At 37.5% G+C, this 18,075-nt stretch overlaps 1 protein-coding gene across 6 annotated transcripts in view; it reads left to right on the top strand.

Annotated features, from left to right (window-relative positions):
• DACH2 (dachshund family transcription factor 2) overlaps positions 1–18,075 on the top strand; it is a 492,287-nt gene that overhangs the window by 1,231 nt on the left and 472,981 nt on the right. The window contains exon 1 of one of the 6 annotated variants that reach the window (XM_039489731.1): positions 11,827–11,852. The exons of the other annotated variants lie outside the window; for them this stretch is intronic. Within the exon in view, the coding sequence (XP_039345665.1) occupies positions 11,842–11,852 (11 nt within the window). The 5' untranslated portion in view covers positions 11,827–11,841. Of the gene's footprint in view, positions 1–11,826; positions 11,853–18,075 lie in introns of those variants that run through there. 6 annotated transcript variants of the gene reach the window in all.

Genomic DNA, 18,075 nt, shown 5'->3' with positions numbered 1-18,075 from the left:
AGTGTTCAGAGGATGCTCCCTTCACTTTGGCTAACTGTTAGACAAGTTTTCTGGACGGTATGGTCACCTTAAATCACCGTCTCTAACTACACAAGCAGTAGGAGCATGCAATGCAGTTTATGATGCTCGCTGCCAGAAGGGACCATAGCAGAGTTAGATGGTGTAAAGGAGGCAATAAATTGTATGAAATCTGTTCTAGAGAAAGAGGAGTGATTTAGTGTAGGTGATTACACAAAATTCTTAAACTGTTGAACTTTCTTGCTAAGGTTTATTAAATCTGTGTGCCAGGTAACTGCACTAAGCATGAACTTGGCAAATTATATGAAATAATTATTCACTTTCTCACAAATATAGTGTCTAGATACTCTTTCAAATGACTGTAAAAAGGAACCCAGTACTTTTTACTTTAAGTTCTTAGCTGTATATTTTTTCTCTCACTGAAAATTATAATCTCTAGCTGTCTGGGTTGTGAACATAACTTGTGATACAGTAGTCATAAGTCTTGCAAAAGAAATAATGATAGCCAAAGAACATGTGCTGTGTGTGCCTGAGGAGTATGGGTAGTTTACAGACAAACTGTTGCTTAGTATAACTCTGGAATAATGGTACATTATTTAATCAAAGAGGTTTTTACTGTTGTTATAGCCCTTGTCCTGTTGTGCTTAAATGACTAAACCCAAAGCTGATTGTATTCATGGAAGATCCCTGCTGGGTTCTTCATACATGGGGGGTCAGAATCCTTGTTTGTGACCTCATAGTTCTTGCTTTAGAAATGATAATGATCTTATAAACAAAAAACTCTCAGGGCTTTATAGAAATATATAGTAAGAAAGGGTAAATTATAAGAGAGAGAACTCTAGATGACGTCTAATAGTTCAACATTCAGCAATTTCTGAGGAAAAAACTCAGACTCATCTTTCTATCTTAACAAGAAACGTTATCTTTGCATATGCTGTTTACAAGTACATTGTTTAGGCCTGCCATGACTTACAGCAGGGAAAAGTTAACTTTCTGTATTAGAAGACAGGTGGTTAGTTCTTACCACTTAGACTCTGCTATACGATGGTTTCATGTTTTAAGTAAATGCATGTACACGATGAAATTAAAAATCGTGTTTCACTTATTTGGGGTCTGATCCTGCTTCCGTTGCCATTGGCTTAAGTAAGAGCAGGTTTAGGCTTTTGATTCTTATGGCAATTTTTTTTCTCCTCGTGTTGTTATGTTTTGTTCTCAGTGATAAAGATGACATTTCAGAGCTGCTTTAATTCCAATCCTGCCTGTGTCCACATGAACTGTATTCTTTTTCTTGCTCACTTTCAGTTTCTCCTGCTGCCCATTTATTTCAGCAAGTCATACTCCTCTGTGACATCACAACTACTGCCACATCAAAGTTTTGATGTATAAGCAAGGTTTGTGACCACTGTATTTGAAAAAGATGGGAACAAAATTCTATAAGGTACCCTTAGTATACCTAGCACTTAAAATATCTTTGGCTTTTTGCAAAATATTCACAAAATCTTGGTGCCCAAACTAATATTAAAATAACATGTTTCTGAAATTTGACTGGCAAGTTGATCTCAGAACCACGTTTTTGAGCAATGCACACAAAACGACCAAGTTGATTAGTGGAAATAAGTAATTGCACACAACTGAGTGGATGATACAGCCCCATTATACACTGACTTGAAGATATGTGCACATTGACAAAAATGGCACAAAATATTGAAATAAGTGTTTATTTCAATTTGTTCTTCACCAAAATCACATGGCTGGGAGAGGGGATAAGATATACAAAGAGAGGCAAGGGCAGAGGAGCTCTAAATGAGAAGATAGGAGCTGAGAGATGCTGTAGGAGGGTTTGAAAGATGCAGCCAGAAGAGCCAAGAGATGCAGTCAGAAAAATACGGCTGGGGCATTGGAGAGAGAGGCCAATAGGACTGAAATAAAGGACATACCTGTCCAAGGGCAAAAGCAACTCTCAGTTTAAAAGATTATACAGGAAAAAGCACATGTGCCATGTGTATAAGCCCCTTTTACCTAATTACGGAAATGAAATTTATCTTCATCTGCTTAGGGATAACTGATACCAAGATATTTTTGAAGATAAGTTTCACATTTAACGTCACCACTGACTATCTCAGTGTTTATATGCCGTATTTTCTTCTTTTGAAAGTACCAATATCTGGAAATAAACTCACTGCTACCAATATGTTTTGCATTCAGATCTACACATGTAGTGCGTTATAGCGATTATGAGTGCATGTGAAACAAACTTTTTTCAAATGAATTATCTTAAAGTTGAATGCCTGCAGTTTAGCAATATTAATTGCATTGTATCATGATAATTTGAAATGCTTAACCTGACACTTAGTTTGCCAATCAAATTATTTATTGACCAGCCCAGTATACTTCATGTCCAAAAACGTCTGATGATAATAGATAAATTGTCATACGTAATGGAATTCTCTTGTCTCTTACTAGATATAACATATCCTGGACACTACTGTGCACATTCTATGAATTACATAATACATTTAAAAGTTCATTTTGTCATACAGTGTAAAATAGTTGTATTCCTATACCTGGGAAGTAAAGTCAGGAAAGAATGTGATATCAGTGAAAGTTAGAATAAAATCTTTGAAGATGTGTTGTTCTACCACATTACTTAAGCATTTTATCTTGCAATTCCAAAATGTTGTACATTCCTTTCTTATCCTCTGAGTTATAAAAACAATTTTATAGCAATTTTATAGCAATTTTGTAGATTGTATTTAAAATCATGTTCTAATGCAGAGGCAGACTCAAAAATTGCTGGAAAGGTAATTAGAGATCTCACAGTTGATTTTTTTCTCTTTCTATATTAGTATGATTTAAAAAAACAAACAACTTGTTTCCAGCTTTGCATTTTGCGCTTTTGCATTAGAATGAAAAACTCAGCAGTGTAGATTAATCAAAGAATGGACATATTTAACTTTTTTTTTCCACTCCTTCTCTCTGACACAATATTTTCTTAATTGAACTTGTCTGCAGAGCTCTTAAGAATTATAGAGAAATGCATCTACAAGTGAAAGTTTTGTTTGGTGATTTTTCCTCCCTAACACCAAAGTGAGGTTTTTTGTGAGGTATAAATATAATGTTGTACACACATCCCCATAAACAATGTTCTTAGCCTTAGTTGTCATTAGCCATCATTATATAACTTATTTTTAGGAACCATGAAATAAAACTTTAATCTTTTTGTAAGTCAGTTCATTGTAAGTAGCAACTTCAAGAATGAGTGAATCTTTTTACAAAGCCTAATTAAGAAATAATTTATGATATTTTGGAAGATTACTCAAATCAGACCACCAATTGATTAATTGTAGTATTATAAAGTTTATTCTAAGATTTAAAAGAAAAGATATATAATGTATTTGCGTTATAACAACTTAATATACAAGTACAGTAAGAACAGTTGTACAACAACGTATAACAGGGCCTTAAAATCACAATTGCATATATATGATTCATACCCAACCAATAGAATATTTTTGATAAGATTCCTCTGGGCATTTGTATTAGATGAATGCTGTAGTCTGTTGTGATAGTATTGCTGTGGATTATCTGGTGAACATATAGTAAAATATTTCACTTGAGAAAGTGTTTTCAGGTAAAGGGAACTGCAGAGCAACACATGGCTTATTTTCTGTGACGAATTTAAACTATTTTGTTAAGCTAATATTTTGTATTACTTTGGCTTGTTCACAAACAATTAAAGGCTTTAGAAATGAATCTATGCAGTAAATGCAGACATTTTATTTCATGGCATAATGAGGGTCTAGTCATGTTGTCTATTAAAAGCAGCCCCATAGTCAACAATGCTCTATCTTTTATTAGAAGAATGATGTCAAGATTATAATTAAAGCAGTCCAGTCATGTGCCACTGCACAGAGCTTCCATGTGTATATTGATTTTAAATGTACACTTACGCTTCCATAAACTACTTTGCCTTTGCCTAAGTAAATATTTAGTGTTAATTCATACTTGCCAAAAACTTGTTAGTTTAGAAGGTGATGTTATTTTAAAATAAAAATAATCAATTTTCTGTTTTGTTTTTTTTCTTTTGTGGATGGGAAATTTACTTAAAACATTTTATTGAGGCTTCTTGCTAGTGTAGTGGACTTTGTCGGGATGCAGAAACAGATTTTTTTCCCATTTTTAAAAGGAAATTACTGATACCTTTCGAAAAATAACTAAGATGAACATCTTTGGACTTCTGAAGTTATCTTATTCATCTCAAAATCTTTGGCTTTTGTAAAATGCTTCTCATAGGCAAATCTAATATGAAGAAACCACAATCAAAATTCTTTACTTTTCTGATAGCAATAGAGCTTTCCATCTGTAGCATAATTGGCTTTTTCCAAAAGATGAACATTTAATAGTTTTCCTGTCTACATTTATTTAAATTTTCTAGTGTAACTTCTTCAAATTGAAAATACTGTGTTTCTGAAGCAAAGACAAAAAAGCAAAACAATTAGGTATTAATGATATTCTTGTTGCATATTCAAAAGGTCTTTGCAAGCATTTCTTCTCCTTTTCCCTTTTCACCATCTCAACCTGCAGAACTCTTCACTGTCACTTCAAATCACACAATTCTAAAAAGATAAAACAACATTTAAACTCATTTGCTTTGGGAAAGAAATAGAGCATTTGCACCCAATAAGCCTGATTGTGGAACTGCATGCAAATTGTGTTTTGATTTATCTCTTTTGCACTTTTTTCCATTTGAATTGATCTTGCATTAATTTTGCCAGGCGGCTCTGTGAGGCTGCAGATGTTGCCCTGTGTTTAATAAATCAATGAGACAGATCTGAATGAATCACTTCAGATGGATTCTCTGCTCGGTTTGATGTCTAGATGTTATTCTTAGCTTGTTATCATGACAGATGCATTAATGTTCCCATACACTGCCAGCAATGTCAAAGAGATTGAAGCTTTTAAAGTGGCGGTATCCTCTTTTTTCAGTTCTGTTAGAATAACTAAATTGTCTTTTTGGAACAGGGCAAAAATATAAACTTAATCAAAGGATTAATCTGGGGAAAATATTAATCTCTGGATCACCCTGTAATACAAAGTTAAACATGTATAATTTCATACTGAATGATTAATTTTTGTAGAATGTTGGAAATCAATATTAAAATCTAAATGTAGCGTAGCTTTTTAATAGTGTAACCATTTTCTCAACATTAATATTTTATTGTAACAAGAATTACCAAAATAAATAATATAAGATTGGGACACATTGAAAGTGTCACTATAAATAGAATATAATTGTGTCCAAATTGCTTAGAGGATGGAGTTAGTGTTTTAATTCTCAGTAATGTATTTCTTTTGGATTTAACGCATCTAGGTTTAACATTTATTTGATGCAGAAGAGGAAGCAGCTTGTCTGTTTTGCTTCCATTATTACTTCACTATTTATTGCTGAAAATATTACAGAAGTTGTTGATCAGGTTTTTTTTTTGGTTGGTTTTTTTGTTTTGGATCCACATAGTCAGGTATCCACTATCTTGGAGTAGAACCCATGGATCACAGATCATAAAATAGGTTGGCGTATTCTGACTTTCACCGACTATTTTAAATTCTAAAAAAGCTTATGTAAAGCATAAAAGGTCCTTGTTATTACACTGTAATTGATCTTCCCAACTATATTAAACACAATTATAGTATTATGTTATTTTTTTAATGACATTCCTTGTTTTCTCTCTAATAGGTAAATGAATATCTTGTGATTTGTTGTGAACCCTGTGAGATGCATCAATCTAATCTCTGTTACCTTTATATCATTTCCATCTCTTTTATGTTAACATTTTATTTTTATAAATGACTAATCATGTACAAATGTATATATTTAAAAAACTTTTTACTTTCCTTTCATTAAGTCTTTTGAGGATAAGTGGGAAAAAGCAGCTGTTACAGATGTAGATTTATGTTTGCCTTCTTAGCATTCTTGCTACAGCAGTTCCAATTTGATAAAGGAAACAGTATGTAATAGAAATATGCAGTATATGCAAATAACCTGACACTTTAACATCGTTACATGTACCTTTATTTATCCAATATATCAATGTGTGGTGTAGCATTAAACTTACAAAACCAGAAGTGACCAGCTCTAATTTCATGAAATTATACTCTGTATAGGCTGCTCTTGGGTACATGTGTGCGCTCTTTAAATGGTAAGCTGATAGTGAACTCCAGGACAGTTGAGGCCCAGAGCAAAAAATCCATATATTGGAATTGTACTGCTTATTGTATAGCTTTGGAATGAGAGATCATTGTTTATTTTTAAGTATTTTATAACAGTTGTATGAATAATTTTGCTAGGTGTTAGATCCTGGTTGAACAAATTTTACAAATTGGAATTCTAATTATGTCAGAAAGGTTTGTCAGCACCCACATTAAGACTAGGCCTCAACATCTTTTAAAGTCCGTAATTGGATTTTGCTCAGGTGAACCTCACATTGAGATCAGTGCAAGTTTGCAAGAACAAGGGATGAGTAAGAACTTATTTATAGATATTGCTAGTATATGAGCCTTTCTTTTCAGAATTGGGTCCTAATGCTAAAACCTTCATTTGATTTCCTTTCTGCAAGTGATAAGTCTGTTACATATCAAGGAAAGAATTGGCATGTACATGTATTTCTTCTCAGAAAGTACCATAAATAATTTTGGGCCTGATCTTTCTTCCACAGAACTCAGGACCTTTGTTCTTTGGTCTGCATATTCTTGCATTAGTATAATTTTTAAATTATTTGAAGTTATGAACAAAGATGTACACCTTTAAATCTAAAATATTTGTCTAACTACTAGATCCTGACAGGCACCCTTGCTTCCTTTTTTTTGGGGCAGAGTTCTTTGTGTGATTATTCTTCAGCTTAATAAAACTTATTATGTAAACAGAGATAGTACAAAAAGCACAATTTTTAACACATCTTTATCTGAAGTACGCTAATAATAAACTGTAATGGCAACAAGAAAAAACAATCAAATGTACAAATGGCAATTTATACGATGTGAACATTCACAATTTGAGATTCCTTAGATTGTTTTGAAAAGTACATTAAAGATATTGTAGTACTATGACATTTTTCTTTCAGTGTAAATTAAGGCAAGGTTTTTATATGTTATGATTAAACATGAATTACCAAGTGCAACAAGTACACTAGTATGTAATGATTCTCAGTGATTTAGATTTATCCTGCTTGATATTAGAATTGTCCCTTGGGGCAGTGCACTTTTGATCTTGATTCCCTATTGGTAAAGCATGGTTATCCAAAGTGACTTGGTAATAGGTATTTTTTCTCTCATTCTACAACCTGTGAATTAGAAACATTGATACCTATTAAGTAGCGCACTTTGTAGCCTGCCCTGAAATGTTCCAAGATACCAATCCTAATGAAACTTGTATTCACATGCATTTCTCTTTTCCTTGGTGGCATAGCTAGGTTGCCTTTTTTTGTATGTGTATATGTGTTCATATATATAAAAAGTTTACAGTCACAAGAAATCTTAGGGAGATTACATTTCCTGTGGCTGTATATTATTTTGACCTGTTAAGCCTGTTTTGCTTGTTAGTGTATTGTCAGAGCCTTCTTGATTCAGTTATAAATACTGCACCTCCATCCCCAAAAGTACAAAGAACCAAAACAAAAAAGTAGCACCAATTTTATTGTCGTACAATGATGTTTAAACAAGTCTACTTGTTATAATGTAGTGTGTATGTTAAGGTCTAAAATGTTCAGTTTCAGTTGTGTCTGATGATCTTATCAAGTTTCTGGCAGCTAATATCTGGTAGCAGCATTTAAGCAACATTTAGTCTATCTGCTATTTATGTGGTGGGTTAAAAAGAAAAAGTAATATTGATTGGTCTCTGGATTAAAGTTTGAAATCGGCAACAACCTGAACACAAAAGGCTTTTTTTATGATTTCTCAGCTTGCCATTGATCTACCAGTTTTATTGCACTCATTATTTATTAAAAGAATTTGCAAGCTAAACATAACGTTAAGCTAGTTTGCACACAGGGACCGCACTTAGGAAATTGAATGGAAATTGCATTAGAGTTGAACATCTGTGCTATTTTTCCACTCATGTGTTTATGGGTTTGTATAAAAGGTGTATTGGATTAACAGTTATAACCATTATAGCTTGCAGCAATATGTTAGACACTGAGCATTTAGTTGTTATTTAGAAGGAAGTCTCTTTTTTGCTTATCTTAAAGGTATGGTAATACCATCACAGACAATGTTTTGATTATCTTATTCTTTATTAATGCAGCTGTTACAGTTTATTCATGTATAAAACTCAAGATATCTGACAATATTATACGTGTGATGTACTATATACAACTTGAGATATCTGACAATATCATGCATCTGATATGTTACTGATGCAGCCTAAGACTGTATTATTAATTTATTTAATTAAAGGTTTCTGGTGACACTATTAACTAAAGGATTGCAGTATGAGTAGTTTGCACATTACCAAATACTGACATAATATGTGGTCTTGTTTTATATTTATAATGTACAGCATATACAGATGGATAACGAAATTTTGACAACTTTATCCAGTAATTCAGATAACTTGCTGTCTTTCTTAATCAGAATCATTTCTATGACACTTTGCAGCAGCAAACACAGTGAAAATCTTAAATATTTTGAGATCCCTTTCCCTTCAGTATACATGTCTAATTATCCTCAATACTAATAAAAGTTATATGTGGTACATCAGAATAGACCCCCCTAGAGATTTGGGATCATCTTCTATAATACAGTGTTGTTTGTGTTATCCTTTTGAAATAAAGAGCTATAATAACTAGTACTTGGGATGGGGGTGGGGTGGGGTTGGGTTATTTTTAGATACCAGTTTTAAAATAGAGTGAAATAATGCAATAGCGGCTTCAGGGTTCTTTGAATTAAAAAGTATATTTTTAGAAGTAAACTATTTGAGGTTTATTTAGTTTTTAAAAATATGTGCAGTCAATTACATTTATGATTGGAATGAGTCGAAGTGCATCATCACTTGCATCATCAATGCATGTTCCTTTTCGATGCTGTACTCAGTAGTCTACATCTCATTGGCTCATCAGATTGGTAACTCTTCAGAGTATCCCATGCCAAGTAGGAGAAATGGCTCTGTTCTTCATGTCAGAAGATTATGTTGACCCGTGTTGCCTCCTCTTGGAGAAATGACCCACTTCTAAACTTAGTACTGTAAAAAGGAGGCTGTATTTCTCAATATGAAGAACAACTGAGTTCCTCAGGAAAAAAAAATCCAGTGCTTTTGGCTTTTTTTTTTTTTTACTTAATTTTGTGAACATTGTTAATGTTCCTTGTCACTTTTGCTCCCAGCCCAGTTTTCATATGCTATCACGTAACACATCTGAACCTATAAAGAAATTTAGGTAGAAATTGGGTTTAACATCGAATTGAAATTTGCATCAGTGGGGATGTGGTTTGTTAATCCTTTGTAATGGGACCTATATGTACATACAGAATTAGAATACTCAAAAAAATAAAAAAATAAAAAAAAGCCACCTTCACAGCTCCGTTATTGTATGAGAGATTCCTAGGAATACTCCAGAAACTAACTTCAGGACCCCTGCAAAAGCCTATAATTTAAGGATATGTCATATATTGTGTGCGGGCACGTAATGAAAATAGAATTTTCAGCACATACCTTTATTTTTCATTATATCTATCTTGTGGATTTGTCTAAAAATAACTGTATATATGTATCCTCACTATGTCCTTTCCTTAATTACACCAATCCTCAGAACCTTAGTTATGTTTTTTTTCTGTTTACCAAGTTTCCAGGAAAAGTGAAACTAAAACAAAACACTTCATTATTAATTACTAAGTTAATCAAAATTATCTTATTATCATGAATGCAAATAGAAAGCTTAGTCAAATATACTTAGACAACACAGGGTGGTACATTGTGATAGGAAAGTTGATTGCTGTGAGGTTGGGATGATCACAATACGTTGCAGTAGTGAAGTCATGAATATATGCCAAGCCAACCTTCTAATACTTTGCACTCCTTCTGCCGCCCAAATTACTTGCTAAATTTCTGAGGACATATATATTGATGAAATATTGTGGGTTTTGTTTCCAAGGGGGAATGAGTGTAGAAAACACATTCTGTTCTGACCATAAAGAAGTCTATTGTATCTTTTTATAACAGCTCAAATCCCCGCATTAGAATGAGTTAGTTACTTCAATGTAATAATAACACAGGTGTTCAACATTGAGAAAATTAAAATTGTCATAGGTTTCACCCCCACTCTGGACTTTAGAGTACAGATATGAGGACCTGTGAACCCCTAAACTGAATTACCAGCTTAGATCTGGTTTTGCTGCCACCACTCCCAAGTACTAACTCCTTCCCTGGGTAGTCTTGAGAGACTTCACCAATTTCCTGGTGAACACCAATCCAACCCCTTGGATCTTAACACAAGGAGAATTTAACCATCCCCCATCCTTTCCCCCACCAATTCCTGGTGAGTCCGGATCCAATCCCCTTGGATTCTAACACAAGGAAAAATCAATCAGGTTCTTAAAAATAAGACTTTTTATTAAAGAAAAGAAAGGTGAAAGAAAACAACCTCTGGGAGAGATTAGCATACCAGCTACTCTCACAGACAACAGATTCAAAACACAGAGGATGTTCCCCTGTGCAAAACTCAGTACACAAAAGAATTCCCAATTTGATTATTCCTCTAATTGCACAAAGACAAAGTCACAAAGGAAAATAAATATAAACCTATTTATTCTTTTCTAAAACTTACTACTCTGATAAGAGGCTGGTTCCTTGATCTTTTCCACTCCAGCTGAAACTGACCAAGACAAAGGGAACTTCCCTCCTTCCTTTTGAAACATCTTGTTCCCCCATTGGTTCCTCTGATCAGGTGTCAGCTAGGCTAGGTGAACTTCTTAACTCTTTACAGATGAAAGAGGCATTAACCCGTAACTGTCTGTTTATGACAAAAATATTTTAAGAAAAGTAAATATAGTACACTGAATCCATATACTGTAAGTACATTTTAAACTATTGCATATTATGCATTTGGTAGTGGATAAATGCCAATCACACTACTTTTGCCCTGCTGCAGGCTCAGACTTTGACTACTGACTTGATTTTTTAACAATAAATACCATCAGAAAGGACCTGCTGCAGGCAAACATGAACTCTATTGGGTTTTGCAAAGTTCTTGGACATATTACATACTTCATAGCTTTGGAGGTGGCTTTATTGTCTTGGGGATATATTTTCCTTAGGATGCATGTGTGTAGTTCCCATCAAACTTAAGGAAGTTATGATCACACATTGTGCTCTTTGAAACACTGTTGAAAAATAGAAATTGGAAAGGCTTTTAACTTTTCGTCCTCCTTGATTTCCCCTTTCTCTCTGTTTCAGAATGTACAAGTAGATAGCTATAATCAAAATGGTGGCAGTTATAAAACAAGAGAATACCTAATCTGAACAAAACCTTGAACAATAAGCTAACATCAAAAGCACATATAATTTAAAAAAATAGAGAATTGTGCTTTCTCTAGCTGATGAGCATATTACTGAAACAGCAAAGTTTTTGTAGATAAAGTTTATTGGTTTTCTGTGGCACTTGTAGCATCTGAGGGCTTCACAAACATTGAATTAATATTGCCATTCAGCCTCATGTTAGGTAGGGAAGCATTACTATCCCTGTTTTGCAGAGAGGAACTGAGGCACACAGCTAATAAGTGATTTGCCATCATCATACAGGAAGTCTGTAGAAGAGCGAAGAACAAAACTCAGATTTCATGAATTTCAGGTCAGTGCCTTCACCACAAGATCATCCTTTCTCTTTCTACCAAATTTTCTCTTATAAGCCCAGTATTTTTTTCAGCCGAAATTTCTCAAAATTGCTATATTTCCAGGGAAAAGTAATGTGAAATTTCCCCAAAATAATCAGGCATGGTATTCTGAATAAATAAGTTTAAAAACTAAGTGTTTTGATCTTTGAAAAATCTTTTTTTACAAATTTAGTTGGCAGTTGGTCAAAACTTTGGGGCATGTGTTTTGTAGCTTACTCTTAGTCAAGGAATGTACAGGACTTTATGGAGTTTTCATAGTTCAGAATACAGTATTGGGCTGTGGGGATGGATTTTACGAATTCTGTAAGTGTTAAAGCACAAGAAGGAAGGTAGAATCTGGGACAGAAGACCGAACCCTTGTACAGATGTACTCTGATGCAGATATTACAGGAGAGCATGAAGAGTTTATAAATCCTTAAATACATCTTTTCTGTAGAATGTATGTAGACACTCCATTTCCTATACATTGTACACTTTATTCCTAGACCAACGTTGTGGAGCATGTGAATGTGTGTGTTTTAATCGTTAGCTCTGCAAAAGGCTACAGCCCTGAAGAGTTTAGAAACTGTGCTGGTGTATGGCTCTGATTTCTGTCAGCCTAACAGCTCAAGTTAGGGGAGATTACAGGCTCTGTTGGTGCGGTATTTGGTTTGAATACCATGTTTTGTGTTTCACTGAATGATAGCTGCTTTTTATATTGCACCTATAATTATAGCCATGTACATTATCTGTTATATGTTTTTCTGACATCTATAGCACGTTTGTATGTATCGGCATTGTAAATCTTCTAAAAAATGCTCAAGTCATCAGTTGGGAACATGAATATCAACCCCACTCCTGCTGACAGCCCCTTTTAACCCTGATATAGAATGTTGCGTGAATCTCTGTGGTCAGGAGGCAAATTTCTGCCGTCCTTGAACTGGTATTCTTAGGAGGCCAAACCTCCTCCTCACAGCATTCATTGAAGAGAGAAAGATGGGCTGTAGAAGACCACATGCAGTTTACTGGTGGGCAGGCACCATACCAGCATCATCCATATCAAATCCTGGAGAAAGAAAATTGAAAGGAGCTGGATTAACTGTAGAAGCCACCAAACTCATTGGCCATCTGCTGCCAAGCCTGGTGCCATCTACAAGGTCACAGCAGATCTATCTTTAATAATTTAAAAAAAGAAAAACAGCCCTGCATACAGCGATATAATTCCATTGTGAGGTTCTGGTGATATCAGAAAGTAGGATAACAGAGTGTGTTTGTTTAGCTTCTTTTATTGAACTGTTGCAGATTTGTTATTTTCTTATATCGTTAGAATGTTTCTTCTCAAGACATGGGCTATGTTTTCAAACAAGAGTGTAATGGGTACTCCCACCAAAATGAATGTGTTCCCTTTGCACATGCAAACCTCCACATTTGCACAAGTTCTCATTAATGTGCAAATACCTGTTTTCCTCATGCAAATGTGGGATTCTTCGTGCACAAGTGCATCCTTTGTTGCACCTTTGTTGCCTGAAAACATGGTTCTGTTTGTTTACATCTTATATAAACAAAAAACCCTTTTAGTGTTGATGTCACTTATTTGAACAAGCCTGTATGTGATGCTTGCTGCTCTAGGGATGTCAGTAATTATATATTTTATAATCTTAATTTTAAAAGATTGTTTTAAATGCACTATGAGTATTTTAACTCACACTTAATAATGCAAGATTAATTGCATAGTTCTTCGAGTGATTGGACCTGCCCATTCCACTGTAGATGTGTGTGCACCCATTGCATGGTTGTTGGAGAATTTTTTTTCTCCACTTGGTTGTACCTGTCAGGGCATTGTGAGCGGCCTCTGCATGCAGGTATAAAGGGTGGAGCCACCCCCGACCCCGCTCAGTTCCTTCTTACTGCCCGTGAGTACTAGAGTGTGTATTTCTTGTAATTGTAAGTCCTTCCCTTCTTCTTTTATATACTACCTGTTTTACTGGATTAGAGTAGTTTACAAAATTTTAGACAGATTTAGAGTTAAGTTTTAGTTTTTAAGACTTTGACTTCACAGGTCCCCACCTAGGTATTGGTCCTGGAAATGGGGTCATACCTCAGTAGATACACAAATGCTGGAGTGCACTCAGAGAGGAGGCGTGCCCTGAGATGGTCAAAGGGGGTTGTTTATTCTGGAGTCTGGGTTGGGCCTTTTGAGACTCCAGAAGTGACTGAGCTACTTGGTTAGTTCAACCATTGGCATCTCAAGAATCAGGATTTGTTCTTAGTGGTGTCTACATAGGAGGCTTATGCAGTAGTTTGGGAGCTGCTAAACCTCTTGGTGGTGGTAGTGCACGTACCTACAGTGGAACCGACACATGCAATATACCTAGAAGAACAACAGTTACAGAAAAGATTAGTGACTGCTAACTATAATGAAATAGCAGAAGAAACAAAGTTAGAAAGTTCCACCACTGCTTCTGGTACCATAGATTGAAAATATAGATTTCAACGTACTCTCACTGAAGTCAATGAGTCTTGCCACTGAACTCAGGGCTCTGTATGGAGTATCGCAACTGTGGTCTTCAACCTTAAAACATCAAAATCTGTGGGAGTCTCTTAATGGAGTTTAATGGGCTTTGGATCAGAGGATGTAAATACAAGAAGGAATATTTTTTCAATACTTTGAATACATTTTAGATGAAAGAAACATACATTGAAGGTTTTTTTAAGACAAATGTTATTAAAAACATGTTACTAATTGGAATGTTAAAATTAAGTTCTGTGAAGCTGACAGCCAAAATGTCTAGGATTATCTAGAAGCGTAGCAACGCTGTATCCCAGAGGTCGGCAAACTACAGCCCGCGGGACCCTCCTGCCCAGCCCCTGAGCTCCTGGCCTGGGAGACTAGCCCCCTTTCCCGCAACCTCAGCTCACTGTGCCACTGGCGCAATGCTCTGAGCGGCGGGGCTGCAAGCTCTTGCTGGGCAGTGCAGCTGCAGAGCTGTGGCCTGACCCGGTGCTCTGTGCTGCGCGGTGGCATGGCTGCCTGTCCTGTACTCTGTGTGGCACAGCTGTAAGGGAGGTTGGATAGAGGCCAGGGGAGTCCAGGGTGGTGGTGGGGGGTGAGGGTGTGGCTAGGGGTCAGGGTGGTCAGAGGGTGGGGAACGGGGGTTGAATGGAGGCAGGGGTTCTGGGGGGGCAGTCAGGAATGAGAGGAGGGGTTGGATGGGGTGGTGAGGAGCAGTCAGGGAGGTCCGTGGGTGGTCAGGGGCCAGGGAGGGGTGGATGGGGCAGGGGTTCTGGAGGGGCTGTTGGGAACAAGGAACAAGGGGCGTTGGGTGGGACCGGACTCACGGGGGTGGCCATCAGAGTGAGAAGCAGGGGGAGTCGGCTAGGGGGTGGGGGCTGGGCCATGCCTGGCTGTTTGGGGAGGCACAGCCTCCCTTAACTGGCCCGCTATACAATTTTGGAAACCCTATGTGGCCCTCAGGCCAAAAAGTTTGCCCGCCCCTGCTGTATCTCCTTCCCCCAAAAGGGGCCACTCAGCTGTGTGATGGGAAGCCAGCCCCCCTGCTCCACTCCCTACTAAGTGCCACATTGGACTCCCCACCCCAGTTGCATGTGCACTCACCCTGTGGTGGGGTTAGAGCCCAGGTAGCTCCCCTGACCCTCCCAATACCTGTCACTCACTACTCTGTAGTGTGAGGAGCCCAGCCAGTCCCCCTGCCTTCCAGTTCTCCCCGCCCCCACAATAGTGTGGTGTGGGGAGCCCAGTTAGTCCTCCTGAACTTGTAAGGAACACTTGCCTTTCCTCTTCTGGATCAGGCTGTTGCTGCTCCAGGCTCCCTTCTCCCACTGTACATGCTCCGGCATATGGAATGGGATGGGGAGCTCAGCTATATCCTCAACCCCCAGTCCCCTAAGGGATCTGCTCACCTCTCTTAGCCCAGGAAAAACCTTTGCTGCACAGCCACACTAGCTGAAATTGGGAAGTTAAGGCACAGCGCAGTGTGGCTGTGACCGAGATTCAAATGGAATTTGGGGAATCTGGGGCACAGACCAGTGTCGCTGCAGGTTGGATCCCTGCCAAAATCCCCATCCAGCACTTGTGCAGCAGCTGGCAGTCTGCAACCTACAACAGATGACTCTTTACGGTGGTCAGCCCTGGAATTTGGGGAACACCTCACTCAAGGGGTGCTGATTCACAGCACATACTGAGGTAGGGCAGAGAGAGGAAACTGCCCCAGGGAAGGAGTATCATGTTTGCTCAGAAGAGGGGAAATTATTTCCTCATATTCACACAGTCTAGCGGTAGAGACAAACCTCCAGGGAGGCATCCCATGGCAAGGGGTGAGGGGCTCATGAATCCCTTCCTCACCTGATGCTGGGTAATTAAAACCCAGGTGTAACAGCTTACTTAAAACCAGGCTTACAAGTGGTGCGCCACCAGGGTATACATTTGTTTGCAGAAAGGGTGGATTCAAAATAAGATACAAGCGAGTTGACTTCATTACACATTGGGTTTGCTTGTCCGGAGACAAGTTAGAGACGGATAGGTATCTCTATTCCATGTTAATAATCTGGGAGACTTTGGGGAGTTGGCTAGAATGAAGGCATCCAAGATTACTTTCTCTGAACTACAAGCTTGGCACATCTTTAGTTTCACATCCCAGGTAGTGCCTTTGGGATGGGTGGTTTATGCTTGGCGGCCTCCTCAGTCATAGCCAGACCCCAATTTTTTGAAGGAAAATTAATAGGTGGAGTTTTTGAGTGTTGGACAATATTTTAGTCTGTGCAATAGGGTTTCCTTGAAGGGAAGATGGGGTTCCAGAGTCAGACCTGAAAGTTGAGTGGTACTCATTGGATCTGGGAAGGGATGAGAGCATAATCCTATGGGAACTCTTTCCCTACCTAGTGGTGGTGACTACCTATAAGAATGAAGTCCAGGGCAAGGGAGGCAATTCAGACAGGGGTCCTCACTGGTAGTGGGCAGTTTTTCAAGTATGAGTGGGTGGAATTTAAGAGTTGGTGGAGGGAACCAGTGAGGAGCCCATTCGGATGCAGTGAGACCCAGGGAAGCTTAGTTCTTTTATTGACCAATTTTGTCTTAATGCAAAGCAATTAGCATTTGGAACATTCACATGTATATTGGAAGTGTGGGGGAATTTATTCCACTTCTGTATCAGGGTTAATAAAGAGTTTGGCAAGAAAGGATTTAGATAGGGCTTTGGCGTATGGGAATCTGACTCCCTGTTTTTCAAAGTATCAAAAAACTAATTGAGAGGTTAAGGGGGGGTCATAATGCTACAAGAATGTGGAGAGGCCGGGATTGGTTGAAGGGATGGTCTCTATCAGTGTTAATAAGGGCTTAAGCAAGGAGGGATTTTGATAGGGCTTTGGAATTCATGGATCTGCAATAGGTAGGAGGGACTTGACACCTGACTTGCAGAGTATCAGCAAATCAATTAAAAGATGACAAGGAGTCATAATATATGAGAATGGCGGGGGGGAGGCTGGGATTTGCTTAGTCAAGGCAGCACAGACTTGCTTATTGTAGGTGTCACTGTTTTCTCATGGGGAAGGGAGTTACAGGAGAACCTCCAAGTTACAAACACTTGGGAATGGAAGTTGTTCATAACTCTGAAATGTTCGTAACTCTGGACAAGACGTTATGGTGGTTCTTTCAAGTTTACAACTGAACATTGACTTTATTCAGATTTGAAACTTTACTGTGCATAAGAAAAATGCTGCTTTTAACCCTCTTAATTTAAATGAAACAGGCACAGAAAGAGTTTTTTTACCTTGTCAAATCTTTTCTAAACTTTCCCTTGATTTTTTAGTAGTTCACATTTGACACAGTACTATACTGTATTTGTTTGCAAGGTTTTGTTTTGTTTTTGTTTGTCTCTGCTGCTTCCTGATCACGTACTTCCGGTTCCAAATGAAGTGAGTGGTTGATTGGTCAGTTCGTAACTAGTGTTTGTAACTCTGAGGTTCTTCAGTACCTTGGAGAAGAGAAGTTCAGTTCATGGCAAAAAAGCATATTGTTGGGTTCCTGTGTGAATTGGTTCAGGATTGCATTTGTTGTATCCACAGCACAGAATTGGAGCCCAACAAATCAAACCTATCAAAGGTAGCAACCAAATGCATACAAGATAGGAGCCTCCTTTTAAGGCGGATAATTCAGTGGTTTACGTGCTAAATTCTTCATGTTTG

This window comes from Mauremys reevesii, linkage group 9 (assembly GCF_016161935.1).
Source record: "Mauremys reevesii isolate NIE-2019 linkage group 9, ASM1616193v1, whole genome shotgun sequence".
Classification (NCBI taxonomy): domain Eukaryota; kingdom Metazoa; phylum Chordata; order Testudines; family Geoemydidae; genus Mauremys; species Mauremys reevesii.
The sequence above is the reverse complement of the archived record's forward strand: the minus strand, read 5'-3'. Positions and strand labels throughout refer to the sequence as shown.